The sequence below is a fragment of the Corythoichthys intestinalis genome, chromosome 5 (assembly GCF_030265065.1).
Source record: "Corythoichthys intestinalis isolate RoL2023-P3 chromosome 5, ASM3026506v1, whole genome shotgun sequence".
NCBI classification, from domain to species: domain Eukaryota; kingdom Metazoa; phylum Chordata; class Actinopteri; order Syngnathiformes; family Syngnathidae; genus Corythoichthys; species Corythoichthys intestinalis.
Window position 1 is genome coordinate 27,994,850 of NC_080399.1, and position 26,089 is coordinate 28,020,938.

Consider the following 26,089-nt stretch of genomic DNA (forward strand, 5'->3'; position numbering starts at 1 on the left):
ACAAATTACAGACCTCTACGTGCTTTGCAAGTGGGAAAACCAGCAAAATAGGCAGTGTATCAAATACTTGTTCTCCCCACTGTATATATATATATTTTAAGCTGCTTTTTTGATTGAATATTAAAGACAAAAATGTCCTTGCCAAAATGTGGCCCAAACACAAATCAACATTACTTCAATCAAAAAAGTTGCTTCAATCAAATTTTTTAAAAAATCAATCAAAGAAAAATACTGTGTCTGCAGTGATGGGGACTCTGCATCGGTCAGTCAAAGTTTTCTGTTTACCAGCCGATCTATGTTCCTACCCTCACCTATGGTCACGAACTGTGGACCGTGACCGAAAGAACAAGATCCCAGATACAAGCGGCCGAAATGAGTTTCCTCCGTAGGGTGTCTGGGCTCTCCCTTAGAGATAAGTTCAGAAGCTCGGTCATCCTGGAGGGGCTCAGAGTAGAGCCACTGCTCTTCCGCATCGAGAGGAGCCAGATGAGGTGGATCGGGGGTCTAATTAGGATGCCTCCGGGGCGCCTCCCTGGTGAGGTGTTCTGGGCACGTCCCACAGGGAGGAGGCCACGGGGTCAACCCAGGACACGCTGGGGAGACTATGTCTCCCGGCTGGCCTGGGAATGCCTTGGGATCCAAGAAGGGCTGGCTGAATTGGCTGGGGAGAAGAAAGTCTCGGCTTCCCTTCTGAAGCTGCTACCCCCACGACCTGACCTCAGATAAGCCAGGGGATGGATGGATGGATGGATGGATGGATGGATGGATGGGTTTTAGACTTTTTACCTGAATTAAAACATGTATATGCAGTTTAAAAAAAAAAAAAAAAAAAAAACAGAGTTAATACTGCCTTGCACACTCTGACAAAGAGAGTTTCAATGCCATCTACTGTATTGGAATTGCAATCACACTTTATTCTTGTCATAGACTTCATAATGTATTGAAGGGACACGGCGCGCGGGATCGATAAATAGGGGGCTTGCATTGTTGCGAGGCCGTCAAAGCTGACCGAATGGAATCACAGACAAAGAGCTTTTTTGTTGAAAATTATTGTTAATAAATGCTCAAATGGGCGTAAAACAGTCTCGATTCTTGGTTAAAAGCAAAAAAAAAAATGTGCAGTTAGCATTTATTTTACATAAAAATATCAAAGTACAATGCCAGTCTGTTAGTGAATGTAGCTAGCGGCCGCCTAATGTAAACAGAGCTTTTCCGGTGAAAATTCTTGTGAAAAAAATGCTTAAATCCCCGAATTCTTTATAGATATGGACATAAAACAGTCTCGATTCTTGGTTAAAAGAAAAAAAACGTGCATTTATCATTTATTTTACGTAAATATTGCAAACTATGATGCCTACGCAGTAGTTTATTTACACTAATTTCTTCTATTGATTTTTTTCACGTTTCAAAATGGATGCATGGTACGAAAAATACAACAATTACCTTGAATCCTCCATCAAATCACTCTGAGACAATCCTTCCCGTTTGTATGGGGTACAGCTTTCGTACTTTTTCAACGGAAATCTAGCGTTAGATCGCTGCGTGCGTGTGTTTGTAAATAACTCCTCTTGATGTGGACGGCCCCCTTACGTGAAGGCGAGGCACAGTGCATGACCGATCTGACCCGTCAATACCATTATGAAGTCTATGTTCTGGTACTAGTAAAGTGAAGAAGAAAAAAACGCTTGTTCTCCAGGGTCACATTCACAATGCGGCCGCGCCCCACTATTTCAGAAGAATAGCTTTTTACCATTGCCTGTAGTGCTATTAAACGTCAAAAGCCACAGTGTGACCCTGCAACTAATTATATATATCTAAATATTCTGAATACTAAACATTTTTAATGTTAAGGTGGCTAACTCCTTCAATGGCTTTTAATGGGGAAATGGAGCATTTTAATAGGACTTTAGTGTTGCTGGTTTTGCACTTCTTGTGCATTTGGCTCATGTCCATTGTGTTTGACTGTGTGACGTCAATGTATAGGCTCACGTGCCTTCAGAGCTGATCGCTTTGAAATACATCCCCAAACCCGGAGGGAAAAAATGACAAATATAAATTTTCAAAAAATTGAATAAATTAAATCATCAGCAGTGAGGTGATGAGTCAGAAAGGAGTGCCCGGTCCCACCCATTGCGCTTGCAGCCATTATTAATTAGTGTAATCACGGAGCAGAGCTGTACTACATGTTAGCAACACTTTTATTGTTTGCTTGTTAAAATGTTGCAGCACCCCCAGCAAATGTAATTGGTGAAATGCTGCTGAGTAAAGAGCAGTAAACGAGCACAAACAGCAATAAACCTATTCAGTACGAACTCTGAGAACACCCTCTAATTAAAGTGAAAAACAATTTTATTTTATTTTATTTTTCCCCCATACATCCCATCCACCTGGTACAATTGAAATTATTATCTTTTTTTTTTTTTTTTTTTCAACATTTTATTTCAATACATTTATCTCTAATTTTATTTCATTTTTGTCTTCAGCCCTGATACAAAAAGTTTCAAGACGATTGGTTCTTGAACGGCCGAGGAGTAGGATTTCAAAGTGAGCTTCCACAAGAAGAAGAACAACCACCTCTGTGGTTTGTTTGTTTGTTTAACGGTCTTGTTTTACGGTTAATTTGACAGTAATTACAGTATTTTTTGGACCTGACCTTATAAGTCGAACCTGAGTGTAAGTCGCACCAGCCATAAAATGTGCAATGAAAAGGAAAAAAACATATATAAGTCGCACCAGAGTATAAGTCGCATTTTTAGGGGGAAATTTATTTGATAGAATCCAGCTCCAAGAACAGACATGTCATGAAAGGCAATTTAAAATACAATAGAGAAAAACAGACTGAATAGGTGTACGATATGCTAACATTACATGATCGGGCCTAAAAAATCCAGCCCGGCCCGCGGGTATTAAAGCCCGACGCGGCCCAAGCTTGATCAATTGACTTGATTTGCTCGCCCGAGCTGGAAAAAACCTGAAATTTTATGTTTTATTTGTAGACACGAGCCTGAAAAAAAAACAAATTTTATGTTTTATTTGTGAGGACTCAGGAGAAGGAGGAAATGCGGGGATGTGATGCATGGTTGCATTTTGTGTGATCACGTTTGTGACGATGCCAGTGAATATATGCATAATGATAACAAATTAAAGCCTGTCTTTTGGAACAAATTCTCCCAGTTAAACAAGACTGTAAGATGGATATTCATTAAACATTTACAGTATATCATTTATATTTGTGTGTCTGTTCTAACAGTCGGATAGTGGATTTGACATTTATTTTAATCTCCTTGAGTTAAGAGACATGTCTTGACATGTCTTCAGTAAACTGTTTGCGGGCTTTCTTGTGCACTGTAAGCAATACTCAATTTGGAAATCTACACTGTAAATGCTAACATTCAAATTAATTAAATTTGATAAGTGAACTAAACTCAGTTTTCATCAACCTGTTGTGAACACTACTTTTAAATAAGTAAGTAGTAATTTGGGGTTGGAGAACTTGCTTAACTTGATATATCCCAGTTAAGTCAAATTAGAAAAAATAATTTATTGTACCCAGTGTCCTTTGCGCGTTCTATCAGACATGCGCAGATCTGCCCTGCCTACTTTCGCGCTCTTTCCAACACCTTTCTCATTTATTTTCGCCATTGTGGGTTTATTTGTCCTCAGCACACTGATTTGGTAAGTAAATATTTTACTCTTTTGTAAACCGTCTATTTGTCTTGTTGTAGTGTAGTAGCCTGTGTGCTGCCAGGGAGGAAAAGTGTCAATTACATCAAATATCACCGCTAGCAAGCATGCTATATGACCGTGACAGTAACCTCATAATTTTCAGAAACAAATGTAGACTACAGTTTATGGTAGACTACCATTTATGCCGGCGTTTTGAATTCTTGGCGATTAAGTTGACAGACGGGGCTCGTAACGTTTTTTAGGCGATGGGAGAGGTTTTTAAAACCGATTTAAAACAGTTACCGAGCGGTTTTAAGTTAGCTGGACCGAGGGGAGGTTCGCTTCCTGTGTTACCGAGCAGTTAAGTTAGCTAGACCGAGAGGAGGTTCGCTTCCTGTTTTCAAAATAAAAACAGTAATTCTATCGTTAGTGGGTGTTTTATTTTGTGAAAATAACAGGAAGTGCCTTAGTCACTACGGCCAGCTTGAGTAGCGCCGAATTTCCACGTTGTGGATCTAAACGGCTACTTTCTCACGTAAAAATGTTAGAAATGTCGATAAAGTGATTTATTTACAGAGTTAGTGCTAGAATTAAGTCAGCTTCAGCCTGTCTATTTCGGCTCAGGTAAGAGCTAAATGCACACTCAGACTTTATGTACGCCAACGTAATCGGTTCTTTCGTTAGAGCAGTGGTCCCCAAACTACGGCCCGCGGGCCGTATCCGGCCCGCCTCCACATTTGGTCCGGCCTCCTGAACCCCCCCCCCAAATAGTGTTATCTATTTCCTGGCTTTTTTTCTGTGAAGAACCCAAACAGGGTTATTTGGTTATTATCTCTTTAATTAATAGTGTTATTATTATATGATATTATATCATATTATATTATGGTATTATTTTTATTTTATTTTGTTGCGTGAAGAATCCAGAAAGGGTAATTTAATTGTGGCTTTCTGAAAAACAATACATTTTTACATTTAGGCACTGCTGCAATCGTCACACTGTTTCTGTTACAAACTGACCCGGCCCCTCATCAGAGAAGGGAAAGTCATGTGGCCCTCACAGGAAAAAGTTTGGGGACCCCTGCTTTAGAGTGTTTGTCATCTGCACTTCCATTTGCTTTTCTTCATGTGCAGTGCTCCCCCTCCATGTTTGATCAAACTGCACTGATAATTTGAAATTGTTTTAAAATGCATTAATCGCAAAAACGGAGGACTAGATCACATTTCAGAGTGCAGAGATCACAGTCGATGCTATAACAACCTGGTGTGTTGAAGGTTGGTCATTTATGTGCCTATATTTTGAAATTGTTGCCTTAATTTTGTGTTCTTTTTCACAGTCCCCCAATCAGGCTGAAGCAAATGGTCAGAAGTCCACACATACCTCAGTCTCTGCAATTACAGGTATGTCTCATACACTGATCAATGAATTATTTAATATTTGTATTTGTTGGGTTGGGATAACAAACATGCATTAATGTTTTTACAGATGGATTAAGAAATTAATTGTACATCTCAATTTGAATGTTAAAAAAATAATCAATTACAGTAATTTAAAAATAACTCATTATTACACAGTTTGTGAATATTAAACTAATTCATTGCAGATTTTAATTTGTGATTAAAAATAATTGGACATTTTAATTTGTAACTGTTAAGAAAAAATGTAACTTTTTTTTCTAACAAGTTCTCAATGCTGAAATTATTATGTCTTTTCAGGTCAACCAGAGCAGTATTCTCTAATGCAGTGGACTTGTAAGTACTGCACATTTTCTGCTGGAAAGAGAGGCTACTTGCTTAAGCATTACCGCTTAAAACATGGATACCACACTCGGACATCCCTACTCCCCATGTCTTCATAAGGACTGCCTCTGCACATTTAAATATTTTAATGCACTCAAAGTACACCTATCGACATGCCACTCTCAAAAAGATGCAGACAAAAGTGGAGAAACTGCATTTGACTGTCAGTTGTGCAACTTTGTGGAGCCTGGTTAAGAAGCAGACTTCTTTACCCATTTGCGAAGACATCTTAAGCTGAGGCAAATGGTTACTTGCATATATCAAGACTGTAACTTTCAGAGCACTGTTTATTCTACCTTCACTGCACACAAAAGCAGAAATGTGAAATGAGTTTGAACCATAGTATGGGTAGGACATTTGTGTCTAAATCATTCAATCCCAATAAAAGTTGCTTCAATCAAAAAAAATATTTTTAATGAAAGAAAAAGAACCTCTTGCTAAAATGTTTTTTTGAAAATATATATTTTTTGAAATATATATATTTTTTTATTGACGTGTCACTTTTTTTGCAAAGCATGAAGTTTTAAACTTTTTTTTTTTTTAAAGTGGAAAAAGTTTTTGAAGGCACTTTTTTTCGATTGAATCATTTTGACACAAAGATACGATTTCAACGCTACTTCCGACATGTTTGAGTGGCAGGTGACTACGCCAATGGCATAAAAGCATGCAGCAAGAATAATGGCCACCAGAGCTCCATCGAGCCATCGGACTCTGCTTGAGTCCAAGCCGAAAATAGGGCACCGGTACGTGGGTGTGAAATCGGCATCTCACCGGAGTGCCTGCGATGGTATGGTGCGCTGCTGCTTAATGTCATTCAACAAAGGGAACTTCACCCGCTGCCCTGACGTGATAGTTGGCAATCGTGGTCCAACCGCAGTGTCGCGACGCGCCGGTACGTGAGTGGCTGACGAGTGGCCCGACACTAGCCTGCCCAGTAAGCGAGTGGACTACCGGCGAGTCGCCGGCATCCGCGCCGGGAGCCCCCTTCGGGAGCCCCGTCGCTTCAGCTTTGAATGAGTGTTGTGTCACTCGTGGGCCGTCCACTCAACAGCCGGCCTCCGCGCCGGGGAGGGGGGGTGATATCGGGGTCCGCCAGTGTGCCGAGACAGGGCACCGTACCATCGCGGACACTCCGGTGAGATGCCGATGTCACACCCCCCTACCGGTGCCCTATTTTTGGCTTGGACTCGAGCAGAGTCCGATGGCTGGATGGAGCCCTGGTGGCCATTATTCTTGCTGCCTGCTTTTATGCCATTGGCGTAATCACCTGCCACTCAAACATGTCGGAAGTAGCGTTGAAGTTGTATCTTCGTGTCAAAATGACTCAACCGAAAAAAAGTGCCTTCAAAACTTTTTCCACTTCAGAAAAAAAAAAAAAAAGGCGTTTAAAACGTTTTGCTTTTCAAAAAAAGTGACACGTCAATAAAAAAATATATATTTAAATTCAAAAAATTTTTGCAAAAGATTTTTTTCTCTTTGATTAAAAATAGTTTTTTTGATTGAAGCAACTTTTATTGGGATTGAATGATTTGGACACAAATGTCCTCTACCCATAATATGGCTCAAACACAAAAAGGATTGCTTCGATCAAAGAAAACAGTTTCAATGAAAAATAAAGTGTTGAAATGTGAATTTCTGAGTCTCAAATATTTTTTCACATTCAAACCTTTTTTTCTACAATTGATTTTTTTAAAGTTACTTTTTCTTCGATTGAAAAAAAATATATATCTACTAATGACATACTTTTGACTAGAAATTAGACTTTTTTTTTAGACGATAGAGCTTAATATGAAATTAGAATTTGAATAAAAATAAGACACATATTCTTGGTAAGATTTTAGGTTTCTGAGGTGTATAACTCCAGTACACGTTTTGCATGTACTCTTCTGGTGATGTGAAAAAAACAAGGTATCTTGTTCACTGTTTCAGGTGTTAAAGTGAAATTTGAATTTGAACTGAGTTGTGTGTTTTAAAAAGAGTTCTGTATTTTTATATTTATTTTATCACTGCTGCACAGTTTAAACCATGGGGCAATGTTGATTGTAGTTCGTTGTGATCACTAATATTGTTGAAGAAATCAGAACTGTTAGCTTTACCAGAGCTCAAGCTCATGTTGTAATGGGCCATCAGGCAATGTCCCACAATACGAACTTTCAAACTCAGCTCAAGCAGTGGTTGAAAGCAAATCAGTCTTGCAATCACTGACTTTTAAGTTCTTAGTAACGTATTGTTGTTTTATTGTAATATTTTGTTATTTCTTTCCTTTTTGTATCTTTGTGTCACCTGTTTAGGGACTACAGATGTAAATTAGCATATACTTGCTACAATCTGGCATATTTACATCTTTTTAGATGTTCATCAATGTGCACTGTCCCTATTAAATAAATAAATAAAAATAATGGGCAACTAGTTTGTTGCCATGTCTTCAATGCTAAGTTAATGTCCTGAAATTATGAAAATAGGATCTCTCCTGTTAGTCTTTGGAAATCACAGGATAGGAGTGAACATTGATGCAGTTCAGGTATTATTCAGTAATTTCTGTCGCAAAAGGTTATCTTAGGTACTTATACTGTACTTTGTATGAAGTGCAAAATGTTGGCAAAAGTGGGTTTATAATTAATCCACTGATTGTTCATTGATACTGAGAATTAACCAAACACTGTTCAGCCTGCCAGGAGCCAGTGTCTCCCATTAAATGCACTTTTGAGCATTTTAAAGTAAACTTTAATTCCACTGAGTTAATCCAATGAGTGTTCTCCATTTATTGTGTTTTGGGGGTCATTACTATTAGATAATGTGTTTTTAATAAAATTAGTATGTGCAGTTGTAATTTCTATTGTGGAATTCTTTTAGGTCAAGAAAATTAAGTTGACCTGAATATGATGGATGAAATGGAAAACTAAAGATAATTAATACACAATTATCACTTGAATACTGCACTCAAAAAAAAAAAAAGTTACTACAATCCAATTATTTGAGTTAATTTGAGTATTGTACACTCAAAATAAGCAAGTTACTGTAATCCAGTTATTTAAGTTAGTTTGAGTACTGCCAACTCAAAATAAACAAGTGACTATAATCCAATTTTTTTAAGTTAATTTGAGTACTGCCAACTCACAATAAACAAGTGACTATAATCCAAAATTTTTAAGTTAATTTGAGTACTGCCAACTCAAAATAATTAAGTTAATCAAATCTAATTCATCTAAGTCAACATAAATTAATTTTTTTAAGGCAGCAAGTTTGCATATTTTTTTTTAGTAAAGTCAACTTATAATATTTTACAGTGTAGGGATGTACAGTGGGGAGAACAAGTATTTGATACACTGCCAATGGGCTTTCCCATTGTCAGTGTATCAAATACTTGTTCTCCCCACTGTACGTAGTTTCTAAGGGGTGTACTCACTTTTGTTGCCCGGGGTCTAGATATTAATTGCTATATTTTGAGTTATTTTGAGGGTAAAATAAATTAACTCTATTATATAAGCTGCACACAGACTACTTTTCATTGTGTCAAAGTGTCATTTTGTCAGTGTTGTCCCATGAAAAGATATACTTATGATATATATATATATATATATATATATATATATATATATATATATATACTGTAATATCTGCAGAAATGCAAGGTGTGTACTCACTTTTGTGATACACTGTAGGTTGCTATTTAATGATATCTAGCGCGAAGTGCGGTAGTGTTGTCGGAGCATTAGAAAAATGTTAACATACACCGCAGAAGTCACATCTGCTCATTACTAGTCAACACCAGCCTATGACGGGTCCAGTCGCCGTTTCGCACATTGCGCAAAGGAGTATAACGATTTTTCAAATTTTTTTTTTTTTAAATAATTAAAGATTTGTATGCAAGCCAGATGCAGCTGTCAAAAGAGCCAGATCTGACTCGCGAGCCATAGGTTCCCGACCCCTTGTGTAGAGGATGATTCCCTTTACATAATCATAGAAAAAAATCAAGTGAACCCAGTATGAATAAGTTTTAAAGAAGTTATGAATGGTCCCACAAATGGGAGCGTGACTGGGGTGTACCCGCCAGCCTTCCCACTGACTCGTTCCCTCACTTCCTGGCAACGTGTGCCAGCTGAGACGTATGCTGTGGCTGGGCAGTGCGCACCGTGACTCAGGCTGCTCTCCATTTGAAAAATTAAAAAAAAAAGGGAGGGGGGTCGTTTGGCAGATTTAAATGAGGCCCCTCTGAGGAAACATGCTGATCTCAGCACAGCGCCTACAATCTCAATCACAAAGGAGGAAAAGAAGAACGTTGGCGGCGCGCTGATGTAATGGCCCCTGCACACCGACGTAGGTGGACAGATAGCCAGAAACCACTCACCCCAACTTTTTTTTTTTTTTTTACGGAACTGCACCATATTTGTCAGAAATCTACTTTTAGTTGAGGAAAATCTTAAACAGCAGATGTTGTCACCATTTGTGCACATCCCCCCAAAAACAAATGCACTATCCCAGTACTTATATTGCAGTATTTAAATGATAAAGTAACACTATCCAGAATGTATAAACAATTTAGAATGTTTTGTTTCTTTGTTTTTAATTCAATTTTTAAAAAAAATTAAAACAGAAATGCAGGCTTACATGAAATGTAATAATAATAACTGACACCCACTACCTGGGACGAAAAAAATCAATTAAAATTAAAAACTTAAAAAGATTATTCCATGCCTGTGTCACCATTTTACTAGCCTGACTCTGCCAGACTATTCTCCCTGTATTTTTCAAACACTGAGAGAAATAGTCTGGGAACCATCCCATTAACGGCCTTTTCGAGCAGATACAAAATCAATCGACAAATCAGATTCGTTTATTTGCGTGACGTGTTCTTCACGAGCAACGTCACTCTTGCGCGTCGAAAGTCGTCTCTTCAGCAGCACAGATGGTGAACGGCAGAGCCGAGAATATGTTCCAATCCACGGTAAAATCAGTTTTAAATGACCAAAAACACATCGACACGAGTCATTGACAACAGTCTGTCTCGCGCTAGCCATGTCGAATAAACTCCGCTCTCTTCGTATGTTTACTTCCGCGCGCAAGTCCATCGTCCTGCGGTCGCCATTTTACTAACGTCACGTCTGCCCGTCGCTGATTGGTCCACTCCGCTGTCTGTTTGCTGTGGCTTGCTCCGCCCTGGAAATTGTTTCCGTGGGAATGGTGGCCAGACTCAATAGCTGGAACAGCGTTGAGTCTGGTGTACCAGGCTACCATTTTACCACCTGGAAGAAACTGTAAAGGATTTTTTTTTTTTGTTAAAACAGACCAAAAAAATGTGATTTATATTTTATTTTATATATATTTTTACATTTTTCGGTTTGATTTACATGAAAAATGATGCACAAAATAAATATCGTAATTTGATTTAAATTCACAATTAAAATAGTTGGTAACATGAGTCTAATTATGAATATATTTTTACTATCACAAGGGAGAAATCATGGGAAAATAGAGCCCCTTTCACACATACCTAAACACCGTTAAAATCCCGGGATTTAAACGGGTAGCCCTTATGTGTGAAAGCAGTTTCCCGTATAGATTGACACGGAGATGACACGGGCATTTACCGAGTCTCGTCTTAGTATATTGTCTGTGACCTTTCCGGAAGAGGTATGTGTGAAAGCAGGCGTTAAATTCCCGGGTCACAGCGCGATGGCTGATGACGTAAATATCAAATATCATCCTCCAAAGTAAGATGAAAAGCGGTAAACAAACATCGCAATTATCAACATGGCGAACTGGAAATAGCTAAATTAAACTGAAAACATACTTGGTACTGGATCGTAGAGCCGAGGAAGAGAGTCAATAGTCCATCTTTGGAAATGTGTGGTTTATTTTGTTGCAGATGCTGACCAAAAATGATGTAATGTCCGGGTCATAAAATCGCGCCAGCAGCACCTCCCCGCACAGAGGATGCTGAGTCGGCAACACAAGACAAGTCTGTGAAAGTGTCCAAACCACGTTATTCCCGAGATATCTCTCAATGTGTGAAAGCAATGACGCAGGTAAATCCTGCCTCACTTCACACAGGAATTTACTGGGATATAAGTCTAAAAGGGGCTTAAAAGAAATCATTAATAATAATAATGATTATTAAAAGTTAATTTTATGTTTTACTAGTATTTTAGTCCTAGATACAGTTTTTGTATTATACTATCTGGGTATTGGAAGTTGTGCAGTTTGGGTTTTGTTTTGTTTTTATAACATATGAGTCAGAGAAGTTTCTCGCTCTTCATTTTAAAGGTCATCTTTTGGAGGTTGATCCAAAGTATTGACTCAAATGCTGTGACATAGAAATAACACGTGTGAATTATTAAAATTATCCCAAAACCGCACACATGCAGTCTTCATTTCAATTCATTGTTCTAACATCCTGTTATTGTTTTATTTATGCTTAATCAATTGTAGCATTATTGATAGCCACACATTAACCGGAGTAGTCAATACTCATAGTATATGTCATATCATAGTTTACTGTTCAATTAGTACATTTTTGTGACAAAAAAGAGTGAAGTTCTATCAATTTCAATACTTTTATTCGCACAATCTTTCGTTGAAATCTCTCGTCAAATTTTCTTTTCTGTCCACATCTAGGGAGGATAGCCACAGTGCCATGGGCTTTACACTTATTGACGACACTGCTGACTGGACACAGGAACATTAAGGTCTTTGGAGATGGACTTGTAGCCTTGAGATTGCCCATGCTTCCTCACAATTTTGCTTCTCAAGTCCTCAGACAGTTCTTTGGTCTTCTTTCTTTTCTCCATGCTCAATGCGGTACACACAAGGACACAGGACAGAGGTTGAGTCAACTTTAATCCATTTTAACTGGCTGCAAATGTGATTTAGTTATTGCCACTGCCTGTTATGTGCCACAGGTGAGGTAAGTAACAGGTGCTGTTAATTAAACAAATTAGAGAAGCATCGCATGATTTTTCAAAGGGTGCAAATATTTTTGTCTGGCCCATTTTTGGAGTTTTGTGTAGAATGATAATGATTTATTTATGTCTTCCAATTCTCTTTTGTGTTTTTTCATTGCGAGCAAAATAAATGAAGATATTACTACCAAAGCATTTGTAACTGTCATTTTCTGGGAGAAATTGAGCATTATCTGACAGAATTCCAGAGGTGCGAATACTTTTGTCCAGCACTGTAATAAAAACCTGAAATTATAGCTTTTAGTTTTGCTGTGCCAACCCAAGATTTTAAACAGACTCATTTGACCACCCCTATGAATTTTTTTAGAGGCTCCACTCTTTCAACGAACCTATCCCTGAGCCCCTAAGCCCTTTCCGCGTCATGGGATGCGGAGGGCACCCAAAAAGGGGGGTGGGAGGCAGACCCGTATGGTCCATAAGGCGAGCTAGGCAAAGGCTAGGCCGTCGCAGCCTCCAAAAGGGCGTCAAGAAAAATGTTCAAATAATATTTGTGAATAGCAGTATTCCAAAAAATTATAAAGGACAATAAAACAAAGGAGCAACAATACAAATAGTAATAAGTCTTTAAATAATGATGAAATCATTTTTCTAATGCCCCTTCTGCCCATTTCACTGTTTCCTGTGATGCTGTAATTTCATCACAGTCTCTAACCCCCCCCCCCCCAAGACCAGCGAGCTATGTTATTTTTTTCCCTCCGCAATTGAGCGACGTTACGTTGAAGACGTCATGAAAAGACAAAAGCCCACCGGGTCTCCTAGAAAGAAGAAGAAAGAATAAGAGCATAAACGTGAAAAACAGAGGTTTGTTGTGATGAAAAAAATTTTTTTAATTGCACAAACACGTATACTTCGTGCAATTGCAAGCTAGAGGTTATTTACAAAGAGTTTAGATGACATACTGCTAAAGCTAAATTATATTGTATCATTAGCAGGGTCTGTTGTTATACAAATATTTTCAGTATTCAGCCAGCTGTGGATTGGTGTCAGTTAAATTTACCCCTCTCCCATTTCAGAGAAAGTTGGATAAAGTGTATTTTCACTTTTACATTGTGTTAAATTGTGCTATTCAAAGAAATTTGCCTTGCCTAAAAGTGCCAAGGTTAATTAAATAAATACACCTCTAAATATGCAATTAATAATTTCATAGTTCTGTGGTATGGGGGACTAAAAGTGCCATAGATTTAAATACAAACATTTGTTATTAAATGTGTCATTAACTAATTTAAATGGCAATTCCGTTCATGTAAAAAATTATTTCATTTTTTATTATCATATATTATTTAATCCATTATTAATGGATGTTCGTGTGTAGTTGCAGTGCATCATTAGTTGTTGTTTTTTTTGTTTTGTTTTTTGTTTTTTTTTTCCAACCACGCCAGTCAAAGTTAGTGGCCGGATCCGAACACCTGGTTAAGCCAGGTACAGTAGGCTCTCAAAGTTAGAAGCTATTGTGGTTATGTCATGCGGGTTTTACAATCAACAGCTATCTGACTCATATAATGCCACATCCCACTTTCTTCTCTTTGTAGATAGTCTTCTGAAATATTTTCATTCTACCTCCGTACATCCCGGGCCATCTTTTACAATCACCTTATCCACATCAGTACCAAGTCCACGCCCGCCATGTCCAGTACCTTCCCACACACAAACTGCTAGTGGAAAAAGAAGTACAGAGTGAGTGCTTAAATATTTGTGGTCAAAATAGCTATTGTTGCGAAGGGGGGGATCACCAGTAAATATGTTGCCTTGGATACCAAAGTGGTCAGGAACGGCCCTGGTGGATGACAATGTGCGGCGTGGAAGGCGAGTATTGTGGGCAGCAGCTGGATTTACTTGCTATGCGGCTGAATGACAGAACGTTCAATAGCCTTTTTCAGGTTTAGTGCTGCCGCCTGGTGTTCGTTTGACTCAATACTTGTTCTGTCATAGTGTATTAGAGTATGTAGAATTATTTTTGAAAAATGTATTAATTATAGTAACTACAAATATAGTTATTCTTAATAGACGATTACACCATGTAATTGTATATAATAGCATAGCAATCTAATTTGTCTGATTGGGCAAAACGGTGGCTTTTTCAGAGCGAAGTTCGATTCGTTTTCCTGTGATGTCACTGTGGTCAGGAAAACCAATCGAGCAAAGAGCCACCCGGCAAAGAAGGAGACAGACGCCGCGTAACCCACGCAAATATGGTCAGTATGAATTAAACACCGCCCGGTATAACATTATTTACAACGGTTAGACATATAATGCGTCATTGAACCGTTTTTTGGAAAAGATATCACACATAGCTTGGTCTCCAATGGCTACCATTAGCTAGTTAGCTAGTCAAGTTTGGAGTGTACTGTGAGTAAGCAAAACAGCTTAGCCCGAGCTAACGTTAGCATCGCGAAAGCCCCCAAAACGCCTTCAGCTTGTTTCTTTGTTTGGTGGAGCTTGCATTAAAGTATGTTTGAGTCCAGATTGAGCTGGTGTGTCTCTATTTGACAAGCGAGCATGACGGCGAAAGACGACTTTGTACTGTTTGAGACGAGCGCGAGGTTAGCGCTGAAGCGGACTTTCGTTTTTGATTCAGTCAAGTGAACTGCATTTACAACTAAACATGGAAAATGAAAGTTAACATCAACGTAGTTTTAGTGTATATAGAAGGTTACGACAAAAATATTTGCTATACGTACAGATACACTTCCATAGTAGTACAATAGTGAAGTACAAATACAGATAGATGGGGTAAATATTGAAAGGGTCTATGAAAACAAGTTTCTTGGGGTAGTTATTGATGAGAAGATTAACTGGAATGCTCATATAAAACATATACAAAGTAAATTATCAAGAAGCATTTCAGTCCTGAGTAAAGCAAAACACAGTCTTGACCATAAATCCCTCCACATACTTTACACTACTGTGCAGAAGTCCAGGGTAATACTTATAAATGCACAATAAATTCACTATCCATTTTACAAAAAAAGAGCCATAAGAATAGTAAATAACACTGGTTATAGGGATCATACAAATACATTATTTTTAAATTCCAGAACATTAAAATTCATGGACTTGGTTCATTTTCAAACAGCTCAGCTAATGTATAAGGCTTTACACAGGTCACTTCCTGGCAATATACAGAAATTATTTTTTAACAGAGAAGGACAATACAGTTTGAGGGGGGGAGCTTCACTTACAGCATCAGAGGGTACGGACCACATTAAAAGGTATTTGTGTTTGTTTGTGGAGTGAAGCTGTGGAACAAACTAGATGAGGGGCTCAAGCAATGTCCAAGCATGACCCAGTTTAGGAAGTGGTACAAGCACATGGTTTTCACTGGGTATAGTGAAGAGGAAGGGGTTCAATTATAGGGGGTTTTCACATATCTGTTAGGGGCTAAGTCCTGTTTATGTTTGTTTTTTCTTGCATCTTATGTATATGGTTATTTAGTTTATTTCTTTGTTAATATGAGTACTAGTTACATAGGGCGGATAGATATAATTAAGGAATAGAAATGGGGGGTAGGTTTTAATAAGCAAATGCTTCATCCTACTCCTTTTTGGACACGATGAATAAATTCTGATCTTGTTTATTATTATCATTATTATTATTGTCTTAACTATTGTTGCTGTTGTCTCGAGAATATCATTGGTTCTGTCTGATTTTTTTTATTTTGTTTTTGTTTGTTTTGTTTGTCTATTTTTTTTTCTTCTCATGTCCAAATAAAGCATTCATTCATTCAAAGTTTTATTGATAAAACTTATTAACAAACTCAAGGTCCAAAACCCAAACAATAACAACACAAGGAAAATATTGACAATAAAAAACAAAATAATAATAAAAATCTCTTTAACTATCTCTTTTAAACGACTATAATCAATCGTTTGATTTAGACAAGGGTAAACTGGAAAGTTATATTTGATTGCTGCCAGCACCACCCAGTCAAAACAGATTGGACGTCTATCATTGTCAATGACAGCCAATAAGTTAATATATTTGTTCATATGCTGTTTTTTATGCAGTCATTATCACTTTTTCCCCTCCCAACTTCATTTGATCGCAGCTGTATTTTCATTGGTGGCTCCTACCTTCCAATATCTTGTGTTACGATAATAAATTATTTAACAGGTAACATAAAACCCTCCCACTCAAAAAGTCTGGTGCTTGAGTCTGTAAGCAACAGTTTTATTTGGCTTAAGCGAATGGCGACACAAGACAATTATGTAAGACACTTTGGTTTCATTTTCATGTTGTTATGATCCAGTGTTTTTGATGTGCTGTTTTTGTTCTTATGTGCAGTTTCGCAATCAGTATGACAACGACGTGACTGTATGGAGCCCACAGGTGAAGTGTCTTTTGAGTCTCTAAATGTTTATTTGTAGAATAAATGTGGCGATTTTGCACTAATGCATCCTTCATGGTATGAATGTTGTGTTCAGGGTCGCATTCATCAAATTGAGTACGCCATGGAGGCTGTGAAGCAAGGCTCTGCCACTGTAGGACTCAAATCCAAAACACAGGCAGTCCTGGTTGCACTGAAGGTACTGTGATGCTTTTGAATTGCTTCTTTGTGCTAATTACAGTGGGGAGAACAAGTATTTGATACACTGCCGATTTTTCTGGTTTTCCCACTTGCAAGCCATGTAGAGGTCTGTAATTTGTATCATAAGTTCTCTTCAACTGTGAGGGATGGAATCTAATTTAAAAATCCAGAAAATGCCATTGTATAATTTTAAAATAATAAATTTGTATTTAACGGCATGAAATAAGTATTTGATACATTACCAACTAGTATATATTTCGGCTCTTAGTTCTTTTTTAAGAACCCCTCCTGTTCTCCACTCATTACCGGAAGTAACTGCACCTGTTTGAACTTGTTACCTGTATAAAAGACACCTGTTCACATGCTCAAACAAACAAACTCCAACCTCCCCACAATGGCCAAGACCAAAGAGCTGTGTAAGGACATCAGGGATAAAATAATAGACCTGCACAAGGCTGGGATGGGCTACAGGAAAATAAGCAAGCAGCTTGGTGAGAAAGTAACAACTGTTGGAGCGAATTATTAGAAAATGGAAGAAGTTCATGTTGACGGACAATCTGCCTCGTTCTGGGGCTCCATGCAAGATCTCACCTCGTGGGGCATCACTGATCATGAGGAAGGTGATGGATCAGCACAGAACTACACGGCAGGACCTGGTCAATGACCTGAAGAGAGCTGGAACCAGTCTCGAAGAAAACCATCGGAAACACATTACGCCGTCATTGATTAAAATCCTACAGCGCTCGCAAGGTCCCGCTGCTGAAGCCAGTGCATGTCCAGACACGTCTGAAGTTTACCACTGACCATCTGGATGATCCAGAGGAGCAATGGGAGAAGGTCGTGTGGTCGGATGAGACCAAAATTGAACTTTTTGGTCTAAACTTGGCTCCTCGTGTTTGGAGGAAAAAAGAAGGATGAGTACAACCCCATGAACACCATCCCAACCGTGAAACATGGAGGAGGAAACATCATTTTTTGGGGCTGCTTCTCTGCCAAGGGTACAGGACGACTGCACCGTATTGAGGGGAGGATGGATGAGGCTATGTATCGCTAGATCTTGGCTGACAACCTCCTTCCTTCAGTGACAGCCCTGAAGATGGGTCGTGGCTGGGTCTTCCAGAATGACAACGACCCAAAGCACACAGCCAAGGCAACTAAAGAGTGGCTCCGTAAGAAGCATCCTAAGTTCCTGGAGGGGCCTAGCCAGTCACCAGATCTGAACCCTGGAAGTCTGTGTTGGCCGGCAGCAGCCCCGAAACCTAAAGGCTCTGGAGAAGATCTGCATGGAGGAGTGGGCCAAAATCCCTGCTGCAGTGTGTGCAAACCTTGTCAAGGACTACAGGAAACGTTTGGTATCTGTAATAGCAAACAAAGGTTTCTATACCAAATATTAAGTTCGATTTTTGTGATGTGTCAAATACTTATTTAATGCAATTAAATGCAAATTTATTATTTAAAAATCATACAACGTGATTTTCTGTTTTTTTGTATTAGATTCCGTCCCTCACAGTTGAAGAGAACCTATGATACAAATTACAGACCTCTACTTGCTTTGCAAGTGGGAAAACCAGCAAAATCGGCAGTGTATCGAATACTTGTTCTCCCCACTGTATGTAAAGCATTTTTACCGTGTGCGAGAACATAACCACACATTTACTAGAATATAAGCTCACTTGATCTACTGCATATCTTGTGTGCAGAGAGCTCAGTCAGAACTGGCGGCCCACCAGAAGAAGATTCTCCATGTTGACAACCACATCGGCATCTCCATCGCTGGTCTCACTGCAGATGCTAGGCTGCTTTGGTGAGTCGTAATCGGCACATAGTCATTAAAGGGGAACTAAACTTTTAACTTTAAAGTCTTTCTTCAAAATTACGATATATGTGCCTCTACTAAACTCTACACTGGCGTTTGGATTACATACAATATCGCTGACACAGCATTAGGGATATAATTTACAACCTTCGTTGCATCACGTGTAATGCAATTACTTGCTGTTAACATGATGACAGTGAGTTCTGTGATCACCAGATACAGTATATACAAGTTGTAATCTGTTTTGCTTCTCCAAAAGACACACATCTGTCAAGCACTACATCAATCTCTCTGCTTAATCCTCACGTGTTAAATAAAGTGTGTGTAAATTGCTTTAAAGTGTTCCCTGTTATGTGCAGCTATTTTGTTCCACTTCATGTAGAATGTATTGGAAAAATACATCAAACACACATACAGTGGTGCTTCAAGATAAGAAATTAATTTGTTCCGGAGTGGCTTTCGAATCATGGTTTTAGTTTTCTTTCGTATAACGAACTGTGTTTTACACGGAAATCGCCTAATTTGTTCCAATCACCACTGAACACACTACAGTAAATTTTATGATAAGGATAAAATCAGGTTGAAATAAAAGCCAAATATATTTGAATCATTCAATCATTCTCTACGTAACCTAACCGTTATTACCTGTAATGAACCTAATGCCCAGAAAAAGAAAAGAATTCCTTTCAAGTTAGTCGATGTGCAAAAGTGATACCAATGTAGCAGACCATGTGGACCTAAAAACACCGTATGTGGACCTAAAAACACTTTTCGTGAAGCAAAAATGAGAGGAGAGATGTGCTGATTTGGCAAACACATCCTCAGCCATGCTTTTATTTTGGTGCAAGCAGTTTAGAGCAGGTGGGGGATTCTCATGAAGCTAACATAAACTATGTCCATGAAGATTTTAGGGATATAGTCATGAAAACCTGAAATGGTTCATTTTTAGCTGAAAGATGGTTATGTAAATATTAGAGGTGGAAATCTTGGGGCACCTAACAATTCGATTACGATTCAGAGGCTACAATTCAATTATAAATCGATAATTGATGCACCTCTGCCCCCCCCCCAGCCATTAGCTGCTTTTAATGGTTCATACATTAGTGACAAAAATTTTACAAAAATCCTCTCAGGCTCAAATAAACTTCTATTTCACTATCAAGTTAACAGTTCAAAACAGTAAATAAAATACTAAAGTCCCCATTCTGCATCGGCTGCTTCAAACTACATTAATTTAATGTTGTGAATCAACAGTTAAAGTTGTTAAAATTGCTCCCGTTATTCCATAATTTCCCTTATGTCTACTTTCGACATGTGAAAGTTGTAAAACTGTTTCATCATTTAAAGATAGAGTCAAGATTTTGCCGATTTAAGAGTATTTTAGATAAAAAGTTAATTAGGTTTACTAACGCCGGCAAGTCTGTCATTTCGCATCTAGTTCTATATACATTTGATATCTACCGTAGCATTATCTGGACGTAGTTTGTAGCAACGTAGGCAATTGAAGCGGCTGTTGGTCACAGTCAGGTATTAATGGGTTTTTTGTCTTGCGACATAAGTTGTCGGTCCGTTTCCCATTGCGCTCCGAAGACCGCGCTGACTGTTTTAGTTTCGCTTTATTTGGAATATTTCACTAATCGGAATTTGGATCTTTTTGAATCGTTCTCAAATCTTCCACGACCGTATCGCGAATAATTTAAGAATCGGAAATTTCGCACGCTTCTAGTAAATATTGCTAGGTTCAGACCGCAGGTCTTAATGCACAAATCCGATTTTTTGGGTGTTTTTCCGACTGAGGACAAAAGACCGAGAGAGGTAGGTAGGACGGCAGAGATGGAGCTGTGCATTATTACAAGTAGCAAGCTTTAACTTGACATTCAGGCAAAAGGCAGGCTTGACCACAGTCATAAGAAAAAAATTAAATGGAAAAAAAAGGATAAGCCCGAGAAAACCGTTTTCTTTCTGTGCGCCAAATGAGCAATATTTCAATATTGCGTGCGTTCTATCAATCCATATTCACTTTGATGCATCTGCGCATGCGGGTTGTTTGCTTAGCGTATGTCGGACTGCGAATTACTGTGCATGCATAATACTTGAACAGGCTCAATGGACAAAGACAGAGGTAACGCCAGTAGATACTATATTTTATATGGTATTTTGTTGTATGTTTTCTCTCGTAATCAGACACTTAAAGCAAGTTATGTAGTTGTTTTGACTGATGTGCAGATGCTAGATAATGTATGCTAACCATTTGTATAGGTGTTATTGCTGTATTAGCAGCTAATTATAATGAATATGTCAGTCAGACTGATTTTTTTCATGTTCATTTTTAATTTACATTCTGCAAAGCATTGATTTCAGGAACAGCTTAATAAAGGCAGAAAAACATGGACTTTTGGCATCATCCTTTCAGAGTTCGCCGTCTAAGATTTTTTTCATAAGGTGAAGCGGGAAAAAAATTCTAAAAACCTTACGTGACCGGCGTATTTCCTTTCAGAAACGTTTGTATGTCAAGGTACCACTGTACTAGTATACAAAAATGGTGCTTTGCTGCGTTCTGCTGGCAATTTTTAGATCATTCACCTTACTTTAATATTTGAGAATTTACAGGACAGGCACTCCAGACAACTGCACTAATACCTATGAAAAAATAATGATACTGAATTAGTCTTACAAAAAAAAAAAAAAAACTCTGTTCGTCTATCAGATAGACTCTATCTGGAGGGGGCTGTCTTTTTGTCCATTACAACTGTGGATCAAAACAAACATTCATTGCCTCTTCTTGTGTTCAGATGTAATGACACAGAACACACAAAGTATTTTTTCCCCTTTCTTACAGTAACTTCATGCGTCAAGAGTGTTTGGACTCCAGGTTCGTCTTTGACCGCCCCCTGCCCACGTCACGACTCGTCCATCTCGTCGGCAGCAGTATCCTTATAGCCAGATTACATTTACAATCTTAACTCACTGACCGCCATTGGAAATGATAGACGTCTAATCCATTTCGACTAGGAAAATTGCTGCCAGCCCGTCCCAGTGAAATTGGATTGGACATATATCTTTGTCAATGTCATTGAAATGGGTTAATTGTCATTACATCTCTACTAAGAGGTTTAATTGTAACAAGAGCAGCTATTTCTCTTGACACAAGATCAGAAACTCAAATCCCAACACAACGATACGGAAGGAGACCGTACGGCGTCGGTCTGCTAATTGCCGGCTATGATGTAAGTTGACTCGCTTGTTTTGTTCCGAACTAATAGTTCTGTTCTTCAGAAAAGTGTGTTTGTGTGCACCAGGACATGGGTCCCCACATCTTCCAGACGTGCCCGTCAGCCAACTATTTCGACTGCAAAGCCATGTCGATAGGCGCTCGCTCGCAGTCGGCCCGCACCTACCTGGAGAGATGCATGGACAAGTTTGCAGACTGTGAGCGCCTGCTTAGACATCACTTAAAACATTTGCTTATTTTGAAGACTAAGACAATATAGTGATACCGCAGTTATGGCAGGATGTGTTTCAAACTACAAATCAATCATTCACTGCCAGCCTTTCCTAGTCAAAATGGATTGAACAACCACAACAACAAAGTCGTCCATTGCAACGACTGAGTTTAAAAAATAAAAAAAACTCAGTCAAGTAGATTTTTAAGATACGTTCATATCAAGGTTAATATGAAATCTTTGAACAATTGTAAAACGTGTCCGTACACGCACTAAAAAAAACATACAACAAAGGCTTGTCGCGATAACAAATTTTAGTGTGCGATAATTTCTCATAAATTATTGCGATATGCGATATTATTGCGCCCAATTGGATTGATTTGGCCTGCTTAACTTCCATTCAGTCATGGCGGTATATAATTCGTCGATGTAGTATATGGACTACCGTACGTGTCCCATAATCACTCTGCGCTCTCGTAGCCAATGGCATGGGACATAGCACATCTAGTTTGCTATTTCATGATATCTAGTGTGTGCGCGCATTAAAAAAGTTAGCAAACGCCACAGAAGTCACGTCTGCTCATTGCCGCACAACACCAGCAGATGACAATCGACTTTCATAAACAGGACGAGTTTGAAGCACAGCACTCTTAATTTGCCACTCAATGTTCATCATGTCCATTCAGTTGTTCGTTGTCAAAGCGAGGTTGTTCGTAGCAGCCAAGTCGGTAACAATGTTGTGGCGGACTTCGTTGTAAATATCCGCCCATTTTGACAAATGCGTCTCCAGCAAAAATAGAAAATCGCCTTAACCATTCGACGAGCTCTGGCACGCCGGAGATGGTCCGCAGTCAATCCGGAGCACTGACGCGGCCGGTATAGGTTGAACAATAGGAACGGATTGGCTCCGGCGCTATTTTTTGCCTGCCCTGGAACGAAGATGCATTTTACGTAGTTGGTAACAAGGAATCCAAACTTTTAACAGCACGTCTGCCGTGCGTGCGCTTGAGGCGATAAATTGCAGCGGAAAAATTACCGCCTTCATTTGTATTTATCGTGCGATAAATGGAATTATTGCATATTGCAACAGGCTTACATACAAAATAACCAGTTTGATGCATTAATTTAATTGTAATGTAATTTAATTGACTATTAATAACACAACGACTACAATTTTTTAGGGCATGAATTTACTATTTTTGTGTTAAGGTAGAAATAATACAAGTGCAAAATCACCTCTATTAGTGGATTGTCATTTTGTCAATGGCAATTTCAAAGAGCGTGGGTCCACTTTGTATTGATACATTTATGTTTCATTCTCTAAAATTATTACAATGCTATAGCAAGCACGATGTGGTTACAACAATATTTTGATTGAATAAGTACTATCAAATGTCACAAAAGATGAGTCCTGAAAAGGGAAAGGAAATCCAGTTTTGTTGCTTTCCCACTCTATTCTCAAAGATGTATTTAATGTTCAGGTAATCTGAATGAGTTGGTCCAGCATGGTCTGAGAGCCCTCAGAGAGACTCTCCCCACCGAGCAGGACCTGACCACCAAGGTGCTTGTCACACTTCCCCCTACTGGTTTTGTATCACATTGCTTTATTTTTTTCCGGAATTTATTGTTCATGACCAGCAATTTCTTAACCTACCATGTTTCAGAATGTTTCCATTGGCATCGTGGGTAAGGATATGGAGTTCACCATCTATGATGATGACGATGTTGCCCCCTTCCTTGAGGGGCTAGAGGAAAGGCCACAGAGAAAGGTGATGTCATCAATAATCAAATACATGCACAAACAGGATGTTCTTTATTCACTCAAGTGCAATCGATAGTGTGAGTTGTTTGTTGATAAACATTTATGTCGGGACAGGTGGTCGCGCCTGCAGACGAAGATGCCGCCACTGCTGCAGAGGCGCCCGATGAGCCCATGGAGCACTGAGGCAAAAATTACGGCTGCCGAAGTTCCTGTTTGTGACGTTAGCAAAGTGCCACCTTCTTGAAAACATGACCCCCATTCATATTCTGCCAGCACCAGTCAAAGAGTGCTTTTGTACAGGTAGAATGTGTCCTGTATTCAACAAATAAAGTCCCCTTTTTTGAACTTACTTGTTTTATTGTGCATTTGATACGTATTAGTAATATCACACAACCATTTTGCATTTTGTGGGACTGTTAACAAATAAATGCTTAAACCTCAAACCTCTTGAGGGGTCAAACCTCTTAAACTACTGAAATGCAAAAAAAAAAAACTTTTAGCACAATTATTTCTATAACACATACAAAAAACGATTTTCATTCAAATTTGTATTTTTTCAATGATTTGCAAACTAAAAGTTAACAAAAACAGCAATAACCCCAACCTCCATCTCCTAATTTTTATTTTCCCTCATTTCCTCACATACTAAATGCCAAATCTCAATTTTAACTACTTAAGAACATAGGATGTATATTAAAATTGAAGTTAATATAAACCTTTACTTTTTTTTTTTAATAATAAACACATAAACATACATTCAGAAAAATAACTACAAATGACTTATATTATGCAGAGTGAAATTGAATATATATTTTGAAGATCACGCAAACATTGACTTTTTTTTTAAATCATAAGGAAATGAATAAGTAGCCTAACATAAATGAATAAATATAAGTCCAAAGTGCACACTGACAGTTAAGATGCTTTGAACCTCCCCATCACAGCATATAAAACTAAATATGATAAATAAGCCTCCTCAAATCTTTCGTTGCTCCTAAATCTCTCGTCAATCTTTCGTTGCTCCTAAAGATTTGATCTATTTTATGTTGCATTGCCCTTTTTTTTGTCGCATCAATTCAACAACCTTTTTTTTCATTGCTGTTTCAGAAAACATGCACATTTGAACCAATCAGAGCTAACTATCACTGCTGATCACATGTCAGTATGTCAGCCAATTGAACGGATAAATGAGTCCAGGCGTTTTGCTTTGCTGCATTCATTCGCATATTGACGTGACTCATCATCGTCAGATTCGGATAACTGCAGCAGCTGGGGAAACCTCCATGCCGTCCGTGGAAAATAAGATAATAAATATTAGTGGAAACTATTACGCTACTTAAGCACTTTATCACGCTTGTTGTTAACACTTGTGTATATAAATCTGATATTGGTAGATTGTTTTCTTCTTGGACATGAAATGCATGTGTGGCAGCTTAGCATTTTTTTTTTTTTTTTTTTACATAGCGTTTTGACAGTTGTCGTCATATTTTCGGAATCATAGCAACGTGTACCAGCCTTGAATCTTATACCGGAACTGCGTTCTGGCCCTGAATCATAAACCGGAACTGCGTTCCTGACCGTTCTGGCCCACTTTCACCCCTGCTCGTACCCAAACCAGATGTGTGGTTTAGCACCGAAATTGATTGTACAGTAAGAGGCTGTGTGATGCGAAACACAATATATAAGTCGTAAAAGAAGAAAAAAACAGGACTGACCCCAGTGATAAAAGCTGTCATATTGCAGTGATTGACTCTTTCATTCACTGCAACAGACGTATAGGCTCATAACTAAAGAACGAAAAAGAATAGAAAAATCTAACACATCAAAATCTTTTCTGAAAGATGAAAAATGGGGACCAAATGTTTCTTTTTAGACTGTGTTCATCTAGCCATAGAACACAACATTTTCCGGCGCTTGATAGAAGGGAATTTTCTTGTGAAAAACGTGGGAGTTAAAGCCATTATAAAGTAGCACGTCTTTCAAGGAGGCCCGCATTACGTTACACAGTATTGTGTGGGATCGCACTCCTGGTGCTAAAATGGTACACCGTCCCTGGGTGGGCTCGAACCACCAACCTTTCGGTTAACAGCCGAACGCGCTAACCGATTGCGCCACAGAGAC

General features: G+C 38.6%; 1 protein-coding gene, 1 long non-coding RNA gene and 1 other non-coding gene across 3 annotated transcripts; 2 read left to right on the forward strand and 1 right to left on the reverse strand.

Moving 5' to 3' along the window:
* The first annotated feature begins 3,384 nt into the window (after positions 1-3,384).
* On the forward strand, positions 3,385-6,044 carry LOC130916432 (uncharacterized). Its single transcript, XR_009063283.1, has 3 exons — positions 3,385-3,675; positions 5,013-5,064; positions 5,380-6,044. It is a non-coding gene; the product is annotated as an uncharacterized LOC130916432 (long non-coding RNA).
* An 8,464-nt stretch (positions 6,045-14,508) lies between these two features.
* psma1 (proteasome 20S subunit alpha 1) lies at positions 14,509-24,317 on the forward strand. Its single transcript, XM_057837916.1, has 10 exons — positions 14,509-14,614; positions 16,704-16,748; positions 16,844-16,945; positions 18,648-18,751; positions 21,603-21,691; positions 21,920-21,990; positions 22,063-22,192; positions 23,688-23,767; positions 23,871-23,975; positions 24,083-24,317. Exons 1-10 carry the CDS (start codon positions 14,612-14,614, stop codon positions 24,149-24,151), a joined length of 798 nt encoding a protein of 265 aa, XP_057693899.1. The 5' UTR covers positions 14,509-14,611; the 3' UTR covers positions 24,152-24,317.
* Positions 24,318-26,015: 1,698 nt separating this feature from the next.
* On the reverse strand, positions 26,016-26,089 carry trnan-guu (transfer RNA asparagine (anticodon GUU)). Its single transcript has one exon. It is a non-coding gene; the product is annotated as a tRNA-Asn (tRNA).